This window comes from Aedes aegypti, chromosome 2, assembly GCF_002204515.2.
Source record: "Aedes aegypti strain LVP_AGWG chromosome 2, AaegL5.0 Primary Assembly, whole genome shotgun sequence".
NCBI classification, from domain to species: Eukaryota; Metazoa; Arthropoda; class Insecta; order Diptera; family Culicidae; genus Aedes; species Aedes aegypti.
In genome coordinates this window covers 381,760,996-381,785,067 of record NC_035108.1, presented here as the reverse complement: position 1 = coordinate 381,785,067, position 24,072 = coordinate 381,760,996, and the positions used below count along the sequence as shown (strand labels likewise).

The 24,072-nt window shown below is 38.3% G+C and overlaps 2 protein-coding genes across 5 annotated transcripts; both read left to right on the top strand.

Annotated features, from left to right (window-relative positions):
• Positions 1-1,165: 1,165 nt before the first annotated feature.
• Positions 1,166-8,187, top strand: LOC5566799 (ectonucleoside triphosphate diphosphohydrolase 5). Of its 2 annotated transcripts, none has more exons than XM_021846858.1 (4): positions 1,166-1,399; positions 5,677-6,784; positions 6,881-7,044; positions 7,111-8,187. In XM_021846858.1, the coding sequence occupies exons 1-4, from the start codon at positions 1,364-1,366 to the stop codon at positions 7,198-7,200; spliced, it is 1,398 nt and encodes a 465-aa protein (XP_021702550.1). In that variant the 5' UTR covers positions 1,166-1,363; the 3' UTR covers positions 7,201-8,187. The 2 variants fall into 2 exon arrangements, with proteins under 2 accessions (XP_021702550.1, XP_021702551.1); XM_021846859.1 differs by lacking the exon at positions 1,166-1,399 and adding an exon at positions 1,523-1,971.
• A 4,962-nt stretch (positions 8,188-13,149) lies between these two features.
• Positions 13,150-22,209, top strand: LOC5566815. 3 transcript variants are annotated; one of them, XM_021846857.1, is made up of 12 exons: positions 13,150-14,253; positions 15,177-15,197; positions 15,256-15,457; positions 15,523-15,690; positions 15,755-15,849; positions 15,907-16,064; positions 17,079-17,262; positions 17,319-17,577; positions 17,640-17,902; positions 20,763-21,376; positions 21,436-21,751; positions 21,819-22,190. In XM_021846857.1, exons 1-12 carry the CDS (start codon positions 14,190-14,192, stop codon positions 22,115-22,117), a joined length of 2,643 nt encoding a protein of 880 aa, XP_021702549.1. In that variant the 5' UTR covers positions 13,150-14,189; the 3' UTR covers positions 22,118-22,190. The 3 variants fall into 3 exon arrangements, with proteins under 3 accessions (XP_021702549.1, XP_021702547.1, XP_021702548.1); XM_021846855.1 differs by having other exon boundaries at positions 13,151-14,253; positions 15,135-15,197; positions 21,819-22,209; XM_021846856.1 differs by lacking the exon at positions 13,150-14,253 and adding an exon at positions 14,883-15,040 and having other exon boundaries at positions 15,135-15,197.
• Positions 22,210-24,072: the final 1,863 nt, after the last annotated feature.

Genomic DNA, 24,072 nt, shown 5'->3' with positions numbered 1-24,072 from the left:
GCGAGAAATGCTCAAGAAAAGGATTTTTCTTTGATCGCAGTACGCAGTTGAAAAGAAATGTCAATTCAAATGGAGCTCACTGTAAGAAATTTCTTGAACATTTCTTGGGCAGAAATTTTTACTTTTCTTTAGCGGAACAGCATACTTAGCTTAAAGGTGGTTCAAATGTATTTGAATGACTTGACCACATGTTGGATTGTTCCGAATTCCCGGTTCCCTGGGGGAAATGGCCACTAAACTGTCATTTCTGAAAAAAAGCTCATGTCAGGTTGTTTTGGATACCCTGTTCCCCAGAGGAAGTGATTATTATGTTGGCGATTCTGAGACCTATCTTGCGACATATCAAACTTCATGAATTTGCAAATCACGTCAAATGAAGAATAGTTCAAGAGATTTTGGATGAGCTGGCCACATACTGGGTTATTCCGGATAACTGGCTCTTCGGTGCAAGTGGCAAATAAGTTGGCGGTTCTAAAACTTTATTTGCGATGTATCAAATATCATGATTTTGCAAACCAAGTCCAAAGAAATGTCAAATCGTGTGAAGATTTGAGTCGTGAATTTTAAGTTAAATATTTACTCCGCAGAATAACCTTGAATTCGCAGATGAGTTTCTGTCTAACCTGCAGCTGGAAAAGTCGATATAGGAATTTATTACATCTTATAAACTCTTCAACTTACTTATCCACTCTTTCTTTCACTAACTCATACATTTTGTCATTATCACACTTACAGAAAACTTTGCTTTCCATCCAAAATCGTATTTCTTCACTTCCCCATACGTGGCTCCGTTTGGCGCATGTCACTTGAGCCTTCATTAGGTGCCTTAACATAGTCTTGAGGATATACGTCCTCTACATTTGGTACAATCTATACGTAAGAACGGTCGCATATCGTTTACGAACCAATTTAGGTTCACTCACGATTTGACCGGTGCATGTTATCGCTACCATTGCGTTTGGAGCTTAAGAACCCAAAGCTCCCCCCAAAAGTTAGCTCGTAAGCTCGCACAACGTAAAGCTTGGGAAATAGTTCATCTCCATGCGCGGTTCATTCTGACACAGCAAGAACTTTTTGCGAAATTTTGCACCGCTTGCAAGCAAAACCCAACCGGCGCCGTCTCGCCACTTGCTGCGGTCGGTGTGCGGACGGACGTCGTTTCGTTGCTTTCTGTCAGTTTTGTTGTGGTATCGTTGCTGTGAGGATCGTAGATGGCCGGTTCGGCATCTTGGCAAATCTAACGGATCCGGAAGACTGTCGTTGGATTTTGTTTTCTAATTAAGTTCTTCGTGTGGAAGCTATTTTGTTTAAATTCTTGTTTTTTACATTTGAAACCCTCCTAAAAAGTTCAATCATATCAAGGATGCCGTCGCAAAATCAAAACTTGCGAAATCGGAAGGTGAGTCAAGTGCTCTTTTGTATGAGCACTTTTTTTAGTACAAAATGCTTCATCATTCATTACACAACGATGGGTCAGGGTGACTGTTGAAGTGGCGAGGGGTGGTAGAGAGAAATGTCAAAGCTTGTTTTTATGTGGCGGTAGAAAGGCAGAGGAAAAGTAGGAAAATGTGCATGTTGGGAGTGTAATTAGCAGATGAAAATAGTTGAAATTTTCGCATAGAGTCCGCCAACATTTGTGCCAGATCAACAAGTTACAATACAAATCAAGTGCGCGCTTATCAGTGATAATATTCGATTGTGAAGGAGATAAAGGACAGGGGGTCAATTTGCTTATCAGCCATTCCGGAAAGAAGACAGTCTCGGGAAGGAGCAAAAAATCGCTATCACCAATCCGGTGGCACAACGATGTGTTTGGATAAGTTCTGGAATCGTTCTCCAGTTGTTTATTTGGCACAATTTACAGCATTCTTTCACGTATAATCAAGAGATATACCAAGTCATAACATTATAGGGCTGAGATTTGCCAGTCTGTTTCAACCCTTCGAAAGGATGCGTTATGAGTACCAGCTGGTAAATATGTGTTTTCTGCTACAGTTTCTATAAGTGATTTTTCTATAAAACACACTAACGTGTGCGGTATTTTAGTTCACCTACATCCACATACTAGCAGATTTTTACGCACGCGAAGAGCGGCGAAAGAGTATCATTTGAGTAGCGTAGAAGATCTAATAATGATCATTAGACAGCTAGCATCAGGTATTGACCTTGAAGGTGAACAAATGAGTTGTTCTAAAATTATTTCGCGATTTGCGTACATGCAAGACCTACACTATCCACTTCCACATAAGTATAGATCCGCGAATAGCACGCTTCTACCGTACATACAAATATAAATGTGTCGTTGTAAGCTAATTTATCAGGCCCTAGGAGACAGACGTATTTACTGATAAAAGAGACATGATTGAATAGAATGATAATCAAAACCGCTAAGTCACTTGAAGACCACTGATGACTTGCGTAAATTTGACTGATCATGTTTGGTTTCTTTGAAGTAAAGGTGCTCTAATCTAAATGTGTACATTTCAGAGCTGGTAGCAGGTCTTTTTAGACACTTGGCTTCCTTTGTATTACAAGACTCAATTTTTGTTGGAAGTTTTCATCCAATTATCTCAGAAGTCACTACCTAATTTCCTTTTTTTCACTTGCAGTGAATCCTAGTGCAAAATTCTAAAAAATCCAGATAATCCCCCAGAGACTCTTATGCGACTATTCTTCAGGATTTTTTTTTCTCAGTTTCCTCGGTGAAAACCAGTTTTGACCAGACTCATTTCCCCGAAATTCGAATTGTGAAGCCATGAACTGTTATAACTGTGCGTTGTATTCCTGAGATGGAGGGGGAGGTGGTTGGGCTTGAGTGTTGCACATGGGATCCGACAGTTTCGATCTCTGTGGGCCGCAATTCAAGTTTCGGTGAAATGATTCGCACTCACTCACTCAATCATTTCATTTCACCGAAACTTAAATTGTGGCTCTCTGGGATCAAAATTGATCGATTTTGTGTGCAGTACTCAAGCTTAACCATCTGCTTTTCTATCTTAGGAGGATAGAGCATGGTTGTAGTAGTTTATGGCTTCGTAGTTCGGAAAATGTTATTTTCGGGAAAATGAGTCTGAACAACACTGGTGAAAACTTTTAGGCATTCTGTTAGTGATTTGTTCTGGAGTATTTTCAGGAGCTCTTTCCCTGTCCTTTGGTTCAGAAAGGGGTACGGGCGCGTTCTGCCAACTCGGTCGAGGCAGATTTCTTGTGTGAACAAGTTACAACGTGGACGTTCTAAAATGCCAGAATGAAGTGTTGTGCTTGTGGGGAGCACTTGAAGATGGGATGGAAGGTCATTACTTCGCGTTCGTGCTATACTTCTGCTTATCTATAAAGTTATATACAATAACCGACCCTTAGCTTAATTATTTAAATTAAAAGTTGCAACTACAATAATCGTTTTAGGCTTAGATCAGAACTCCATTACAATTACAGTCGACTCTCCACAACTCGATGTTCTATAACTCAATATATTCTATAACTCGATGGATTTTTCGGTCCCTTGAAATTCCCATACATCTTGCTCTCCATAAGTCGATATTTCTATAACTCGATGTCTTCACTAGTCGATGTCACGTTCCCTTCATAACTCGATATCTCTCTAAAAATCCATTTTATACAGGGGAACATAGATCACTTCTTGTTTAAGAGTGAAGAAAGACTTGCAAGCTGTAATGAAAGTTGAAAAAAACCCGAAAACAACATTATTGATTTTCAGAAAAATGAGTGATTTCTCGAGAATTTAAAAAAAGTTTTTTTTAATATGATTTTTCAAAATGCTATCAACAAAATAATATCGCTTTCTTACAAATGTGATCATAAAAGTATTGGAAGTACAGAAATTTGATCCATGGATTTTAGGATTTATTTGTCGGTGTGTTCTATAACTTGATAATTCTATCCAGCTTTTTACGCTAGCTATAAAACAACAGGGGGTGATTTAATTTTGACATGTCTTGTTCACAGGTTTTATAGTTAAGTCATAGTAGGCACTGAATTTAATTTGTTAATTGAACTGTCAATAATTTTTCAGCACCTTTGGTATTCATTTCGTTGTATTCATATTATTTTACATTTACCAAATTTATTTCATAACCTTACATACTTTTCTATGATTCTAGGTGTTTGAATTGAAGTAATTATGCATTACCATATATTGGATTAAATAAGCATTTGTTTTGGAAATCCGTGGAATAGAAATAAACTGTTTATGTGTTACCGATGAGCATCGATTTATATTCAAATCTTTGTTTTCAAAATTGTTGCTTCAATTCAAGCCAATGGAGGAGATTCCCTGAAAATTGTTGACAAGGAAGCCTTAAAAGAATATTTGCTGGCTGATCTTACTTTTAGTCAATGTGCACCAAATTATGGATGTATTTATTGAACAAATGGCTTTTTTTTTTCAGCACACAGCTTCTTTTGATTGAATTATAAAAAATATAATGTGAGCAAGGAATGTCAAAGGGGGTGATTCAAAATTTATGGCAAGCTAGCGTAAAAAGCTGGATAAGTCGATGGTCCCTTGTATATCGAGTTATGGAAAGTCTACTGTACTTATATGCATGCGGCTTGTGCAGCAGCTCGCCCAGCGTCATCCCTTCAACACTAAGGAATAATTCTGGGGGGTGCCCCGTGGAATTATACAACTTTATTTTTCTTCCATACTGAGCTGGGCCAGTCTAGAGAGCATGTGCCACAATGGCTTCAAACAAAAACCCTAAAAGGTGATAATTTAAATTAAATAACAGAATATTCATAATGTAAATGTTTAGCCTCAGGATAGAGACTGGAGAACGGCAGCCGATTATCTCGGAGAAGCACAAGGTCACCTGCACTATTGCTCCGTGTAGCGCAGGAAGGGCACAATACTGTGTTATTCACATTTTTTTCAGATTCCTTGGGGCTTGGAAGAAAGCTTAAAAATTAATCTAATAATTTATTCTGGAACACTGTCAGGGACTCACTCCCCCAGAGATTTCTCCATTAATACTCCTAGAAATTCTTAGAGCGATTGTTCAAGTGATATTTACACGCTAAAATGAAGTGATATTAAATTTAATACCATTCGCACAAAATCAAGCTCTTCTGGACGAACGCATCGGGTGTCTAATTTTAAACCTGCTTTTGGGCGGATTAGTTTTCTTTTTTGCAAAGTATATGACACATAAAGCAGCTCCGTCATACCAAGCATCTATGTGCATCGTGAAGTTTAAGAAAATATATGGAAATCAAAGTCAGGATGTGTGAAAATAAGAAACACGATGTGTTGGTCTAGAAGAGCCTGACTTTATGTAAATTTTTTAAGAGAGTAGAGGAATGTCTCCAGAACTTGCTCCAGAAAACTTTTAAGCACTCCAAAAAAGCGAAATTGGAGGAATTTCTTAGGACAATCGTAGAAACATTTTTATATGAACTCATTAAGAGTGAAATTTGATGGGAACGTCTGTTTAAATTCTTGGATAAAATGAAAAAAAAAATAAAATAAAAAAAAAGTCTTGGATAAAATCACGAAAAAAAGTAATTATGACACTCAAGCAGCAATTTATGTATATAAACGGTTTAAATGAGGCTAGCATCACTGTATAAGTACAATTAATACGATGTAATACCTTTATATTATTCCTGATCTGATATTTTTTTTTTTTCATATTTGTATATTTCTGTCCTTTGTAGCTCCAGCAGCAAGATGCCAACGAACGCAGTCAAGCGCCGGCCGGATCTCGCCGCAAATCAAATTCCAAAGTGGTCGCTAACAACCTCCGGTTCTCGTTCTTTTGCCTGGTAGTTAGCGCGTCGCTGCTGATATTCCTGTTCCTGGCATACACTGACTCATTTCACCCGATCGTCGACACCATAGCTGGAAAGCTGGGCTATCATGAGAAAACGTACGCCGTTGTAATCGATGCCGGTTCCACCGGAAGTCGAGTGTTGGCGTTCGAATTTCATCGAGGTTACCTGGATGGGCGATTGGTACTGGATTACGAATTATACAAACACTCAAAGCCAGGACTATCCGCGTTTGCTGATAGACCGGAGGAGGGTGCGGCCACCATTGACAAGCTTCTGCAGGAGGCTAAACATGTGATACCCAAGGAGAAGATGGCTACCACACCGCTAGTTTTGAAAGCCACGGCCGGACTCAGGCTATTGAAACCCGAACAAGCCGAAGGATTGCTGCAAGCTTGCAGAGATTTGTTCGAAAAGTCGGGATTCTTAGTGAACGATCAATCGGTAGAGATTATGGATGGCACAGATGAGGGAATTTTCTCGTGGTTTACAATCAATTTCTTGCTGGGAAAACTAAACGGACGTAACACGGTAGCAGCTTTGGATCTTGGCGGTGGAAGCACACAAGTCACTTTTGCTCCAAAAGACATTTCCCAAACCCCATTGTATAAAAATTTCATGCACAAAGTTCCTACCGTTAACTCGCATGTTGACGTTTTCACAACCAGTTATCTGGGAGCCGGGCTCATGGCCGTCCGACTTGCCGTTTTCACAAACGGTGCACAAGAGGGGCAAACGAAGCTGGCCAGCGATTGTGTCAATTCCATTGTTAAGGACAAATTGTTCCGATACGGTACGGAGCAATACTATATAAGCGGTAAGGAGAATCCCAAAGCAACGGCCGAAAATCCTGAGGTCGATTACGAACAGTGTGCTTCGATCGTGCGCAAGAAGTTGCTACCGACGTTGAATCCGAAACCGGTTACGTTGAAGCAGCACGAGATATCCGCGTTTAGCTATTTCTTCGATCGGGCCATTGAAACTGGATTAGTGGGTGAGTTTATTTTTCTCATGTTTGGTACCTTTTAAAATTTAATAAAGTCAATGAGTCGAGATCTCACCAATTTTAACTTTTATCGCTCTTTCACAGATCCCTTCCAGGGCGGCGAGACGACGGTAGGCCATTTCATTACCCGTTCTCGAGAGGTATGCGCCGATGCCAACACAGATCAGCCTTTCATGTGCGTTGATCTCACTTTCATTGCCGTGCTGCTGGAAGAAGGATACGGTCTCAAGCCAAAGACTCCACTAAAAGTAAGTATTCATGGATGCATTGCTCAAAGCTAATATTTACGTGGGGATCTCTCCTCTAAATTTCAGTTATACAAGAAAATTGACGGACACGAGATCTCGTGGGCACTGGGATGTGCATACAGCATATTGACCAGCAACAAAAGTTCCCAACTGTAGTAAACTGAAGAAATTCAACGAATCGCGTGCATCGAGAAACAACGATACAATCAACAAAACCACCTAACATACCGGAACCGAAACAAATCTACTGGGATAAGGGTTTAAATTCGAGGATATTTTCAATCATAAGTTTGTCATAAGTTGTTGTTCTGGAGACTCTTGACTAGGGCGACGAAAAGCAGGATCAACTATTTTGTATCCATAGTCAAATAATTTTTGATAGATCCAATTTTAAAGCAGTTAATTTTTCTATACAGGAAAACAATGTTTTCAGATTTGGATTACTTTATACCCCAAACAATTTATATCACACAGATGATGTAGTAAAAAGACAGAATAGACAAAATATACCTTAATGTGCCTTAACGAACACGATAACAGATAGGGATAAATCGTATTTTTATTTTACTACACACACATAGTAAAAAATATGCCTTTATCGTAGAATTTGTTGTCAGTTAATGTGAGTAGATTTGTCACACCAAAATGGTAGCTTTTAGATAGTCTGCACCCGTCGCATAAAGATAGTGATGTATTTTCCATTAGAAATCTATCCATAAATTACATTCCCCAGAGAGAAGCGTCCTACTTAGCAAACGTTATTCTAATTGATGTCGCTCACTTACTAGTCTTGATGCACTGCTTCTAGTAATAACATGTAGAAAAAGGAGACAGTTTTGAGGAATCATAAATGCCTGCAAATAAATACCCTTCGATAATAGAGTGGATTCAGATGGTAGTTTGCTCGTACAGCAAGGTCTGTTTGATAGCAATTTTTATGTGATATACGCAAACGCGCTCAGAGCGCAACGTCAACAACTCAATGAAACGTGTCGTCGTAGATGTAGTTATTTATCTTTGAAAATGGCACTGAGAAAACTGTTGTGAAAATCTCTTTCAATCATGCACCGAAACAAAACGATTGTTTTATGTGAAGATATAAAATAAACTCAGGTCGTAAGTGAAACGAAAGATTAGTGTAAACTAGTGTAGTCTTTAGTTTTGGGATTGAGTTTATTTGATAGATGACCGCCCTTTAAAAAAACATCTTTGCTATTATATTTGAGACTTTATGCGTTTTGTGCATCACTATGCACGCTATGCCTGAACTGCTAGATTTATAAAACTAATGTATATCGGATTTGTTCTTGATAATAGTAAGTTGTTAAAAATAATTGGTTGTGTTATATTTTCACTATCGTAAAACATTGAAACATTGTATTTTTTTCGTTTTTGGCAGAATTTTATTTTAAAACCATAGAACTCCCGTCCTGTAAAGCAGCGACAGAATAATTTAAAAACTTTCGGTTATAAGCGAAAAAAAATCGATTTTCATAATAATCCCAGTGCTATGGGCTACCTATTTCCATACAGTATGACGGCGAAACACATTGTTCGCATTTTCTTCTAGTAGGGTGCAGAGCTACTTGGGCACTTCCATGATTTACTTTGGCATGGGGGGTTTTTCTCGGCCGAACCGACTGAAACCTTTGCAATGAGAAGCGCTTTAATATGGCACATATTGTGGCCAAATATGAACTCTTAGCTTTCAAAAAACCCCACTGCCGAAGTGGATCAAAAGTGCCAAGAATAGGATAGGATCCGGCTCCCTAATAGGCTGTTTTTCATCATGTCAATCTGCCGGCATACTTTCCTGTAATTCGCTCTGACGAAGGTACGGTGCTGCCATCTGGAAAAAGTTTACTCTGTGCGTGAAGCGTCGAAAATTTTACCCGGCAAGGTATAGGAAGTGAAATTTCAAATGCTTATATAAACTTAACCACAATAGCTACAGTGATACCTCCATGAGTCGATGTTCCATGACTCGATATCGACTCATGGAAGCATAATAAAAACAAAATTTCATGGTTACTATGATGGTTCCTAGAAGCAGCTTTCTAAATGATTGCTGTTCCATGATTCGATATTTCCATGAGTCGATGGTCCCTTCAATATCGACTCATGGAGGTTTCACTGTATTTAATATCTTTTCAGTACATATTGATAAACTTTTGATGGGCTACATCAGTGATGCTCAGGCTCGTTTTTCAATCGCTTGTTTTTCTGATCGAAGATTATCCGAACAGATGAGTGTGCCATTCATGATAACTTTTGGGGTAGTAAAGCCTCCTGGCGAAACATTGTACGAAGTTTGTCACATTCAGGAGATCCAGACGACACGTGCGGCCCGCGGGCCGCACTTTGGGCACCACGGGGCTACATTATAGACACATTATTTTGATTTTTATATTTTTCCCTCAATATTCTGCGGAGTCTATAGCTTATCATAAATCGAACCCCACGGGTACACTTAGCAGAATTTAATTTAATTATGTTTTGAATTTTTTGGAAGCATTTGAAAATTGATTTCCTTTGCCTAGCCATGTAAAGAAATCGGAGCTTCACGCATAGGGTCAACTGTGGTAATTGCTTCCGTCATCGCGAATTGATGCTGCTGCTGCTTTGTGTTTTGGTTGACTGGCAGAATCGATGAAATTGTGGTCATAGTTCCCAAGCCTGATACAGTGTCGTAATGGTAGTTTAATTACGCAACAAGTTGCAGAATGATGATTTTTACAGCGCGAGCCGTACATTTATCAATCGAAGCTTGTCACTTAGAAAGATGGCATCTTCGACAAAGTTGTTCAGTAGCTCAAGGGCTATCATAGAGCCGTATTTGACAAGTCGTGTCGTCCAAAATGACTCGACTGGAGTCACTATCGACCTAAAAAATCGATCGACAGGGCTCAGTCACTCGAGTTTTTCAACAGCTGTTCCTCTATGTTGTTGTTGTTGTTGTTGTTGTTTGAGAGGGATCTTTTTGTAATGGAAATTTGACTTCCCTGGGCATAGAGTACCCCTATGGCCATGCATGTATTTTCAATCATGTAAATAATATCCGAAGCTATATCCAAACGACCATCAAAATTCACGATGATGCTTCCGGTAGCTTATTCAGAACCATTAGATGCACTGACCACTTCATAGAAGGTTCCAGGTGCCCTGGGGAAAGTGGTCAATTAGGAACATGTTCGGAACCATATCAATATGGAAATCAAACTTCAAGATTTTTGAAGGTTATGCTTCCGGAAACATTTCCAAAACCTCCTACTGCCATGACCACTCTAGGGTAGGTTCCAGGTGCCCCGGAGGATGAGGCTAATTCAAAACATGTCCGGAATTACATCAATATGGGTATCGAATATCAAGATTTTAGAAGGTGAAGCTTCTGGAAGCATTTACAGAGAAACTAAATTCTATGAACACTGTATATCAATATTGATATGGTTCCAGACATATTCCTAATTGGCCAGTTCCCGCAGGGCACCAGAAACCTACTATACAGTAGTCATCGAAATTAGTTGCTCTATAAATGCTTTCATCACCTTCAAAAATCTTGATGTTTGATACCCATATTGATGTGTTTCCGGACATGTTTTGAATTTAACATTGTTTTGGCCACATTCCCCGGGGCACCTCGAACCTACCCAAGAGTTATCATGGCAGCCAGTAGTGTTGAAAATCTTGAAGTTTGATGTACATATTGATATGGTTCCTAATTGACCACTTCCCCCAGGGCACCCGGAAATTTTTATGAAGTGATCAGTGCATCTAATGGTTCTGAATATGCTACTGGAAGCATCATTCTGAAGTTTGATGCCCACATGGATATAGCTCCAGATAATATATACAATCCGATGGTGCAGTTCGTTTCATTTTTCGTAGTGCCTTACGGCGATCCTTAACCACTTTCTGTACTCCGTCGGTCCACCAAATTTCAGTTTTTCCAAAAAAAATTCCAGACGTTCTGGGAATGGAAGCTTCAGCTGATTTTATGATAGCGTTGTTGAGTTCGTCGATGGAAACGTCTTTATTCGGCTGCAGTACGTCGAGTAAGCTGTTTCCAAACGTAGGCCAGTTTGAATTTTTGTACAACCACCTTCTCCGGTGTTGTTCTGTGGGGTGCCTTTCTTGTGAATATACTCGAATGGGAAAATGGTCGCTTCCGTGCGTATCTTTGGCAATTGTCCAGGAGAGTCTACTTGCGATGCTATTAGAAACAATTGTTAAGTCGATACTGGATGTACTTCTGTGAGAGGAGCTAATGAAGGTGGGTTCACCATTGTTGAGAGAGACCGCATGTTGTTATCAACGATCCAACTTAAGAGTTTTAGTCCCCTACTTGACGATTTGATACTACCCCAAGCTTCATGGGTAGCATTAAAGTCTCCACCGATGATATAGGGTGGATCCGTGTTGCCTTTTATGCAGTTCAGTGTTTCTAACATGTGGGAATCAGGGCTGTTTGGTGAGGCGTAGATGGAGACGACTGTGATGTTGTATGGGTTTAACAGCCGAGCTACGCATACAGGAATTAGACAATTAACTTTTATAAAGTTGTGGGGAACCTCGGAACGTATTTCGAGACCAGCTGCACCAGCGCCTTGGGAGTAATGTCCATTGACGGAATTCCAAGAGTATTGTTTCCGAAGGGCGTTATTTACGTTTTTAGTCATCATCTCTTGTAGGCTGACGACTATACTGCCGTTATACGCATAATTGTCCCATGTTACTTTTTGTGCATTTTGACTTTTTGCCATTAAACCGTTTATTTTTACGTATAGCTTCGAAAAACACTTACAAAAAATTAACTTTGTTCGGAAACTCTATGAAAAGCAAACCAAGTCAATTTGTCCCATTGTTGGATTTCCACGCATAACAATATATTATACATGATTAGAAAAACAAGCATGACTGACCGAAAATATGGAACCAGTTTTACGGAAATGGTCATATTTCTGAAGATTTTCAACGAATCTTAAAGCGTCCACCGGCTTTTAACTTCCTATTAGTTCTAGTTTCTAGAAAAATTGCAAGCATCTATACAACTCCACACCGCACAAAAATACAGAAAACATGCAATTTGGACATGACCTCGAAAAATCTGGAACATCTCCGGTGTCCGGTGGCCAATATGCATGGCCGGATATGTTCCTGAAACAAGACCAAATTTGCCGTCGACTGCTTTCAGTTGCATCCAATTTCCTAAATTTTTCATAAAGTTATAAGCATTCGAAATTGGGCAACATTTTGCCTATCCCCTGTACCTACAAGAAGAAAAAGAAGAAGAATAAAAAGTGCATGAATCTGCTCGATTTACAAAATATACCCCTAAATTTTAGCCGAGAACTTCAAGATTTGCAAGTCTTGTTTTGCAGATATTTTAGAATCCTGACCAGTTATAAAGATAGCGTCTTCCTCAAAGCTTTTTAGTAAACCAAGGAAAACCATTTTTCCAGCTAGTTGATGGCCCTTGTTGCAGACGAAATAGGCCTATCTGTCAAGATGATCTACATATTAGAGCTTAAAGGTATTTGCTCACCTTACCATTGGGGCCTTCCTTTGACGAGTGGTTAGAGTCTGCGGCTACAAAGCAAAGCCATTCTGCAGACGTCTGGTTCGATTCCCAGTCGATCCAGGATCTTTTCGTAATGGAAATTTCCTTGACTTCCCTGGGCATAGAGTATCATCGTACCTGCCACACGATATACGAATGCGAAAATGGCGACTTTGGCAAAGAAAGCTCTAAGCTGAGAAGCAGGCTTTGTCCCTTTGAGCACTTTAATGCCACGAAGAATAAGAAGAGGACATATGATTTTAAGTATTTTATTTGTTTTTCTTTTGCAAAAAAAATTCAAGTGTTAAGTGTTTCTCAACCAACAATTCGTCCCCTTGATGCTACAACTAGATAACTCGAAATTTGAAATTTTTGACTTCAACATGTCAAAATATTATTCTCAATTAGATCTGAAAAATATCTACAGCTCATAAGCGTGTGATTCAATATACATAACTTGAAGTTTATTTTCCAATCATATTCTCTGCGAATAACCATCACCTTGTAAAACGGTCATATTTACAAAGTTGCACATCTCAAAATTTTAATTTTCGAGTTATCTAGTTGTAGCATTAAGGGGACGAATTAAACCAAGACGCGTTTTGAACTCCTTGTTGCTCGTCGCGAAAGAGAAAAGATGATGGATGTCCTTGATAGTTTGACGTTTCAAGTAGTAAGGATGCATATATTGTGTATCATGATCGTTTTTGCGTGAAATCCGTCAATGAAATTTCGAGGTTGCTTGGATCATCCACCCCTACCTCGATTGGAAATCCTGGCTACGCTCGTGGTGGCTTGTGTCAATAGTTTATTGAAATAGGCTGATTATTGTGAAAATCATAGCTAACAGCCAAAGAAACGAGTTTAGTTGTGAACACTTCTTCAGAGACGCTAAAGGATTGATGCCGTCAATCGTCCACTAATATTATATTTACTTACTTTTTTTTGGTAACAGTGCCCTGCACGATTATGAAGTTGAGTCATTTGCAACACAACTCCATTATCTGAGATGCGCCGAAAAGGTAAGAAAGCACAATATGAAGCACCAAAGCTTTGGCAAACTACCAATGACTCTGGTAAGCTCGAAGAACACTTTGAAACTTACATTATAAACGATCAATATGATATGATGAACAGAGGAAGCCCTAAAACCATCGTAAATTATAGAACCTACTGCTTCAATACAATCTTCTTATCGAGTAACGCAGCATGAATGAATGAATTTTATTATAAAACAATGCCTCAGGTCGCATGAAAAACGAAGCATCAATATTCAAACCGATTTAATTGCCATGTGATATTATTGATGTAATAGTGAGACGGAGACATCACAAGATGATTGGGAATACCCTTTGCTTCTCAAAGCAATGCTTGCATATAAGTACACACCTACCTAGCGATCTGTGAGGATATAGAAATAATAGTGAAAAATAGAAGCTGTTAAAATGAACCCGGCAGTAATCCGCTTTCAGCCACTTTGGAATACTAATTGCTTCCCATTCGTGAGTGAGCTGCTGATGGAATAAGTTTAACTCGTTTTATCTCAGGTGCTGCATGGAGGAAACACATTCGAATTAACTCAATCGTGATGGTATCGAGGATAAAAAATGAACTGTGGTTGCTATTTTTAATTGGCTGCATCATCCACGATGGTAAGTGCGTAAGTGATTGCGGTTATGCGAAAGTACCAGTGAATGATAGCGTTTATCGTTGGGAATCCGGTCTATGATTTATGACCGGCAAATCTGACCATTGAATTAACAGGGAATAATGAAAATTTATTTTTACTCGAGCAGAATTGAAACAAAACTGTTTTTGTTATTGTATTCTTAGATGACGACATCTTGATTTGATGATATTTTGATCGAGTTAAAAGTGATCACATCAGAACTTGAGAACAATATTTTATATAAGATTTATCACAATGGTACCAAACATAATTTGATATTGCTGATAACAAAACATGACTAATAGCTGTATTTTTTGGTGATTATGTTCATTCTTTATGACTCACACAAAAATTTAAAAATTTTCATACAAAAAACGTTACAGAGGGGGAGGAAGGGGTTTGAAAACTGGCAATTTTAGCATTACATAATGAATGGACGCTGCCTTAGATAGGTTATCATTACAGTTTTTATTATCAAAGCTAAACGTTCAAATGTTTTTCATTTCGACTTATAAGTAGAATTATAACACAAGTTTCGGAATAAATTTGAATACCTGGTAAAACATGTTGTTTTGAAAATATAACTGAAAATTCATAGGTTTATAGATTTCAGATGGCAATCTCAATTGATATATTCATATCAACACGAATAAAAAACGGTTGATCAAAATCGATTGAATAATCAATAAAATGTAATGATAAAAAAATGATGTATCAGCAGGCGAATTCCGGCGCGTATTTTCTTCGAAGAAAAGAAAATTTTCTTGCAGGTGAGTAATGGAAGAAAATTTCTTCTCTTCGAAGAAATTGTTCGCCGGAATTCACCTACAGGTATCACGATATTGACAATTTGTCTAATTTCAGTTGTTGGTGAACTGCATTCTGGTGAATCCCTCTTCCTTCCAGATGAACGTACTTCGCTAGATGGTGAGTACATATACATCTTCTAAGCCCCTGGTTTGAACACTGGATCCTACGAATACAGATTGCCATCTACGATACTACCAGTTCGATAGAGGTGGAGGAGGAGGTATCGGTGGAATTCCTGCGACTCAGTTCGAGTTTGCCCATATGGGAGCAATTGGATGGATCCAATCAGAAGATGGCAAGATTCTTTGGCAATGTGGAGGATCTTTGATTTGGGAAAATTTCGTCTTAACCGCAGCGCATTGCGTTGTTGATTCAAGGTGAGTTTGATAGTTATTTAATTAAAACAATCAATATATTTTGTTAAATTATTTGTGCTATACAGCAATACTCCCCCAAACGTGGTAAGATTTGGAGATTTGGATATTTTTTCAACGGTCGGCGATGAATTTGCTCAGCAGATCAAAATTGCGGAGATAATTCGACATCCAAGTCATAGATTCGCAGGTCATTATCACGATGTGGCTTTGTTGCGGTTGGAAAAAAGCGTCATGTGAGATTGAATCAAAGTCTATCTTCAAAACAAAAAAAAACTTATATTTCCTCTGCTTTTCCAGAATAACTAATGCGGTGATCCCTGCCTGTTTATGGTTAGACAATGAGGTATGGTTCAAACGAATACATGCGACTGGTTGGGGCAATGTTGGGTTTAGTAAGTTGCTCGATAATCTTTGTTTTTTTTATGAAACTATCAAGTTTTAATTTGCAGTTGGAAATCAATCAGCAGTTTTGTTGAAAATGGAACTTGACCCAATATCACTTGAAGAGTGTGGTAAGGTTTATAATAATGGCACTACTCGAAAACTGGGCCGTGGATTGGCCGATCATCATATTTGTGCCTTTCATCCCGTAGCTGATACATGTGAGGTAATCTGCAATAATCGATCGAAGTGGAACACATTAATGAACTAACATTAGATGAAAAGCCCGAAAAAAAAAAAAAAAACTTGCAGACCGCAGCTTTTAACCTAGGCGCCCGATTCCTAAAAACATTCACCGCCATCAAGAAGATTTTTTTTACCTATATAAGGTTATTATGAATAATACTTAAGGAAATTACAAGAAAACTCCCCTCTGGGATTCCTGACAAAATTCGTGCAAAAAAGCTAAAGGGAGTTATACTAAACAAACATATTTCTCCAGTGGAGAAATAGAAATACAGTTTTCGCTATTTTTAGGAGAAATTTTCATAAGTTTTATTTCAGAGATGCTTGCTCTTAAAAAGTAATTTCTTCAAAAATTTCACCTAAAATATTACTCATACTTAAAACTAGTTTTAAATTGTTACATCGCGGTGAAAAGATATTGGTAGAAGATCAAAAAAAAAAAAGAATTTGTGCAAAATGATTAAAGCTAATCGTCCATTATGCCTAATGTACATCATGCCAAACATCCATTGTGCCAGTCATCATTATGCCTATCGCATTTATACCTGGCGTACTTATGCCTCTATGCCTAACGTCGTGCACCCTTTCTTTAGAAACACCTTCCTTTCAACACTTTCGTTTTTAAATTCAAGAATTCCAGCTGAAGTATTGTTTTCACTTTTCTAGCTTCTACATCTAAGTTCTTTCATAGACCTTTTTTAACCACACTTCTACTTTCGATGTTGAATGCAAAGTGTTGCATAATGATGCTGGAACTGAGTTCAACTGCATCCAAATAAATTTACCGAAATTCAATTGTGTGAAAATAAATATTCCATCCATATTTCGCCGAATACTCGTGACGTAGAATGACTTATATGTCTACATTTACTTTGAAACAGTTTCTTCTTTGGTCTGGCTGTTCGAACTTTTATTTTGGGGAAGAACTGTTTAACAAGATACGACATATAAAACGCTCTCAAAAATCAACAAATCTATTTACATTATTTACTAGGGTGATTCCGGCGGACCGCTTCAAGTGAAATTGGTGCATAACATGCGTCAAACTCCGTTCATCATTGGCGTCACTTCATTCGGGTTGATCTGTGGGACATCTACCCCTGGTGTCTACACCCGAGTAGCGAGCTACCACCAATGGATCATCAATACCATGCGAGATCGTGGAGCGGCAGTTGATGGTAATGCACCCAATCAACATAATATGAAGAGCCAGAAACATATACCATATTTCCAGAAAACACTTTCAACTCAACTACATGCGTCCACAGATACGTTGAGCATCGTGAGTTCTACGAAGGAGTTGTGGCACATCGGGGTGGTAACGGATCTGTGGAGTTAAATGTCTTCAACTACATGTTTAGCTGGAATTACGGTAAGCCGCGGGAGCTAGTGAAACTCCGATGGCCTAAAGGGAGAAGTCAGAGCAATTGCTACGGCGTGGTCGTTGATGAGGACACGGTTTTGACGGTGGCGGATTGTGTAGAATCCAATGGGTAAGTAGTGGATTGATTTAATTGATGCTAAGATGTTTTAAAGATAATATGCTTATTTCTAGAATTCCTGTAGATCATATAGAGGTAGAACCAACAACGATTGTGAAAATTTCGAAGGTTTTGATCCATCCTAGTTATAGGAAAGGATCAAGTTACAACAATATTGCCGTTTTAAAATTGGGCTCACTGTTGGACTTCCAGGATGGAACTTATCCGACGTGCATCTGGTCAGAACAAAAGTGGCCTTTTGGTGATGCTTTGGTGCTTGGTGAGGGAAGGAGAGATCTTGTTACAGCTATATACCCTAGTGGAAGTTTTGAAATAGGTACGTTTACAATATGAATCATTTTGGAATTGTTTATGGACTACATGGTCTCATTTTATGAATCTTCATCATTCTCTCACGTGGTCTTTCATCCATACAAACATTTGAGCCCCTCCCCTTCCCTACAGCACCTCTTGGCTATTGAACGACCCCTTATAGAAATTGAATCAGCTTGAACCATCGTGATTCTTCCAGAGTTGCTCACTGTCACTATCAATGCTTAAAATTTGCTGATTTGAACAGGCCGACTGCAAATCGGATCTTTCCATATCACATCAACATCATGCTGTCCACTACATCACCAGTGCATTGATGGCGATAGACTATGGATATCACTGATGGATTAAGTTTAGCTTTAAATTAAACAGATAAAATGGCAATTTATCAGTACGATATTTTTGACAGTGTTGCAGATAGACTGAAACTATGTGTTGGTCACTGAAAAGCATGTCAAATCAAAGTGATATTGATAGCTCGCAAGTGATATTGATAGTTTTAGGTCATCAGCCATCAGCTGATATGATTGATATTAGGCAACTCTGGATTCTTCTCCTTCTTGGCATTACGTCTTCACTGGGACAAAGCCTGCTGCTCAGCTTAGTGTTCAATGAGTACCTCCACAGTTATTAAGTGAGAGCTTTCTTTGCCAAAGTTGCCATTTTCGCATTCGTATATCGTGTGGCAGGTACGATGATACTCTATACCCAGGGAAGTCAAGGATATTTCCATTACGAAAAGATCCTGGACCGACCGGGAATCGAACCCAGACACCTTCAGTATGGGTTTGCTCTGTAGCCGCGGACTCTAACCACTCGACTACAGAAGGCTCCGAACCATCGTGATCTTCATTACTAATAGGTATCATTAACTTGTTATAATTTGGAAGCGATTGCTTACTCTTACGCGATTAAGTGACATAAAATCGCAATGGCAAAAAGTCAGAAGACGAAAGGTCTGAGGGACAAAAGGGTATTTTCAACAATAGAAGCATATTTCTGATTGCATGCAATAAGTCACAAAATTACATGTTTAATTTCTGAAAAGAATTGCTATTTTTTAGTCTACAGTGAGGAGGCGGACGTCCTCAAAAACATTATCCACCAATTTCTTACAATACTTTCCGTATTCTTTTCGTTTGGTTATTCATGACTATTGTAAGAAACTTTCATTATAAAGGACATAAAATCTTCCATTCTGATACAGTGGGTAAAGTTTAGTATAAAACTCGATTTCTTGACAAGACAATGGGTACCGTTAACGATTTGAAAAGTGTCATAAGATCTGTTCCATGACGATAGAAGCCCGAAAACAAGCCGATTTCAAGTAATATCTTCAGAAGTTCAGCATGTCTTCTAGCTTTCCGAAGGTTTTCTCCAACAATCCTTCAAGAGTTACTCAGGGTTTTAACTCAGCATTCCTGTGGAAAAAAAGCTCCATAAATTCTTCCAGGCCTTCTTCAAGGGACTGGAAACTCTTGGGGATCGTTCAAATATTACGTAACGCACTAGGGGGAGGGAGGGGGTCCTCCGGAGTGTTACGGTCCATACAAAAATTTTAAATTTTACATACAAAACCTGTTACGTGGGGGAGGGAGGGGGTCCAAAAGTGACGAATTTTGTGTTACGTAATATGTGAATCGTCCCTTGTAGGACTGAAATTGTTTAGGTACCGTAAAACGGGGTAACTTTGATAATGCGGGTAACTTTGATAGTGCGTAACCCACCGCATACCAAATGAAATATAATAATTTCTGTTAATCAGTTAAGCAAAACGAATGCAAAACTAAAGAATATTAGTATGACACTTCATGTAAGAGCGGTTTTCATTTGAATCAAGAACATTTTAGGCTTTTTATACGAATTTAAAAAATTTACACAATTTTAGCATTTTTAAAACGCTTACAAACAATCTGTTCTACGATCACTATTTGATGTAGTTTTGAATAGTTGGCCACTTATCTTTGATAGCCTAGTTATCATAGAACTTGAATACGGTCTCAAATCTCTTAGCGAAAAGCATATTCACAAACTGGGACCATTTTTGTAATCTAAGTCAGAAATTTCCATATAACGTTAAACGCCTAGAGGTATGCAATGCCCTACAAATGTTCGTTATTCATTCAATTTTGTTCGAATCATACTCCATTATCAAAGTTACCCCAAAACAGAAAACCAACTTTCGATTATATGAAAAATTATATATCCATTCATAATGAATCTTTTGCCAATTTATCGACTGTAATCGATAGATAGGATGCCAGTACTTGTTTTAAAAATATAAATTGTAAATCTTTGAAACAGCATGCAAAAATATTCAAGTTTTCTTCGAAAAAACTATCAAAGTTACCCCGTTTTACGGTACCTATTTCATCAAAGATATCGCTGAAAAAGCATAGCACAGCAAATTAAAGACTGATTATACATATCAATGGGTTCTACTCCATGAGTGATCGGAACTGGTAAGAAATGTCATTCGATCCAGCGCCGTTATTAACTTTTTAATTTTGAGTTCTCGGTTTTGCACGTTGAGAATGGCTAGCGTCCCCAGGCTCCATTCATTAATGGCGTTTTCGTTTATTGCTGGGTTTGGCCAAGTTTCGCCCTAGATCGAACGTAGGAAAGTCGCACAGTCGTTTTGACTCGAACCTGGATCCGTTTTCGTTCGTTTATTGCGAGTCGAGTCAGCTCTGACCCCAGTTTCAAAGTCGAGAATGCCGTAAATCTCTGTGCAACTTTTTTTTATCACTCATGCTCAAATATTGGTTATTCAACATGTTCCCCACCTTACTTTAAATCGTGAATACTTTTCAAAATATTTCACGTGTAATATAATTGAATAAAATTGTAATTTTCGATTTCAGATCCCTCATATGGATTCGTCAGACTTCGAAGTGTTATTCGGAATAGTACCAGTTGCATGATTGGCGATCGTGAGCAGTCAAAGGTAAAAAATGGAATACCCCAAGAGCTCGTTTGCGCCGGATATGACTTCTACATTGTGCCGGAAATGTGTAACTTAGTAGTCGGAGCTGGTCTAAAAAGAACAATGACGAGAATAGAGCGCGAGTATACATTTACAATGGCTTTGTCTCAGTTTGGACGAGATTGTGGCGTCGGAGAACATATGATTGCCACTCGCTTGGCTAGTCACGCCGAATGGTTGAAATCAATCCTACTACCGAAGCCTCAGAATCCCGGAAGTAATGTACAGTTTTTGGACTCTGATCTTAGAGAAAGGGATATCTGTGAGGTTAATGAAAATACACCAGGAAAATGTGTCCAGGTATCGGAATGCTTGAATTACTGGGAAAATGTCGTACCTCGAGGGGGAGCGACATTCTGTTCTAGCAGTAACGTGATCTGTTGTCCTGCTACACTAACCGCCAGTCAAATTTTCAGGAACAGAGAGACTGAACTAGAACGTTGCCCATCTCTTTTACGTGGTTTGAAATCACCTATTGAAAACGGATCATTGGTAAAATATTAATTGAATATCTGTTCAAAATACCCATACTACATACTTTTTGGTTTTAGGTTCAAATTGGATTCGATACTAAGGATTGGTATGATTTTCGTTGCGTTGGATCGATAATCACGAAACAACTTATACTTGCCACGGCTAGCTGCTTTGGCGATGAAGTACCGCTTGTAGTGCGCCTCTCAGTCAACGAGACAATCGTTCCAATAAAATCTATCGTAAAACACAAGCAATACAATGTAACTGATAAATCTAATGATGTTGCTCTTATTCAACTGGCTAGTCCCCTTACTTGGAATGCCTATGTTTTTCCGACATGTCTTTGGATGAACCAAACACATACGCCCCTGGTAATGAGGTTGATTGAACTTGGTAAGTCTGATGATTTTGAATAGACACAGAAACCAGTACATTTACTATTTCTGTTCTACATTTTTAGATGGAGTTTCGTTCAGCACCAAATTTGTGATCCCTCAATACAACACAGACTGTCAACGAGCGCACCCATATCGCTTGCAGAGAACGCAACTGTGTGTCCGAGAACCGTACTTTGCGAAAACGTGTGCCAAGGCAGGCGATGTATTGCGATCGGAAAGAGAAGGTGGGGTTTCCTATGTGGTTGGATTGGCCCAGTCTAGCGAGAACTGTGATACCCGAACATACATCACACTTACCAGGATATCCCAGCAGTTGGAGTGGATTAAACGGGCTCTAGATGAAGATTTCTGGGTTGTCTGAGTCACTAATAGAACACAAGTTTGGCATAATTGAAGTTTTAACGTAAACGATAAAATCAAATACGCATTTCTAATATACGTCTTATAAATGCAGCCATTCCATGAAAACCCGATCTAGTGGGTCACCGAATTCCGTGAAAATTTGCTATTTTGTTCCTTATCCGAAATAAGGATAGATGTGTTTTTGCATTTTTCGATTAGGGTGACCATTTCCGAAATAAGGTGACCAGAAAAATCGCGATTTTGCAATTTATTTTTTATTTTTTAAGAAATCATAACTTTTGAACCGCTAGACCGATTTTTAATTTTTATTCCGTTCAAGATTTAAGTTAAAATTTTTAAAGAAAATAATAAAATGTCACAAAAATTTCCGTTTTTTCGTGTTTTGAAGACATCGGGACAAAAGGGGCTATTGCTGTTCTCATTTTTGCTTCAAAGTTCAGAAAATTTTACATTTACTGTAAAATTTTCAGCGATGTATGTTATATAAGTTTTTGAGATATGTATATTTTTTTGAAAATAAAAAAATCAGTAATTTTTTATCGGAACACACTGTACGTCTCAGAGAATTATATTTTTTTATTAAAAAAAAATCATAACTTTTGAACAGCTCAACCGATTTCCAATCTTTTTTATGGAATGAAAGCTTAAGATTTCAACTTTTCAGAAAAAATATAAAACTCTGAAAAAAAAAATTACATGAATAGGGTCAGTGTTCCCTTAGTGGACAGTCTCCTATAGTCGCACTAGCGGATTTTTACGGCCGTTTTGCTTTAAAACTTTTCAATATATTTTATGATATGAAGGTCAGGAGCTATTTATCTAAGTACCATTGATACACAGCTTGATTTTGTTCAAAAAATGATCGAAATAATTAGTTCTGCTTAAAATTTGAGCTTTCTTGCGCCTATAGTAAACCTATTGTTTCTATAGTATTACTACTGAGAGAAACTATTTTTTATTGCACAAAATAATTAATTGATTAAGAACTTTTTTTCCATCAAACAAAAGCTTTTGATCCACACTTTGAAGTAAAAATATAGAAGCTTTGTAAATTACGGTTTTGATTTGTATTTTGCCATACGCCGTGATGCTAGTGCTACCATAGGAACAGAAATTAGTGCTAGAAATAGTGCTTCTATAGGCACATGTATTCCTATAGTGGCACAAGCGATAATAAATACAAACATATGAATTTTCGTAGTTTTCATATTTTTCCCACAAAACCAAGATAAAAAGCTTTCAGATGATGTGGGCCCAGATAGCCGTAGCGGTAAACGCGCAGCTATTCAGCATGACCATGCCTGAGGGTCGTGGGTTCGAATCCCACTGGTCGAGGATCTTTTCGTAAAGGAAATTTTCTCGATTCCCAGGGCATAGAGTATCATCGTACCTGCCACACGATATACACATGCAAAAATGGTCAATCGGCAAAGAAAGCTCTCAGTTAATAACTGTGGAAGTGCTCATAAGAACACTAATCTGAGATGCAGGCTTTGTCCCAGTTGGGACGTAACGCCAGAAAGAAGAAGATGATGTATAAATAATGACGCTAGCGTTATTTTTCGATTTTATACGAATATTTGTTCTTAGCTATGCGGCTATTGGTACATCGACCCTAATATAAAAATTTCTTGTTTTTTTAAGAAATTTTCAATTTTCTCAATATAAAAATGGTAATGGTTGGGGAACACGGTCCAATTTGGACCTAGAAACAGTTTTTTGGCCATACCTTTTCAGCACGATGAACTAAAGAGAAAAATATGGTTTCGTGAAAGTCTGATTCAGCGCGCACACTTTTTGCTTAGAGAGTTTTGTGATATAACTTGATTTATCGACTGTTAATAGCTTTCTTCGCTTTGGTTTAAAATGCAGTCTCAAGAAATCAAAGGAAAATAGATAATCTCTGTTTTCCTTTGATTTCTTGGGACTTTTGTGATATATCCTACCAGGACA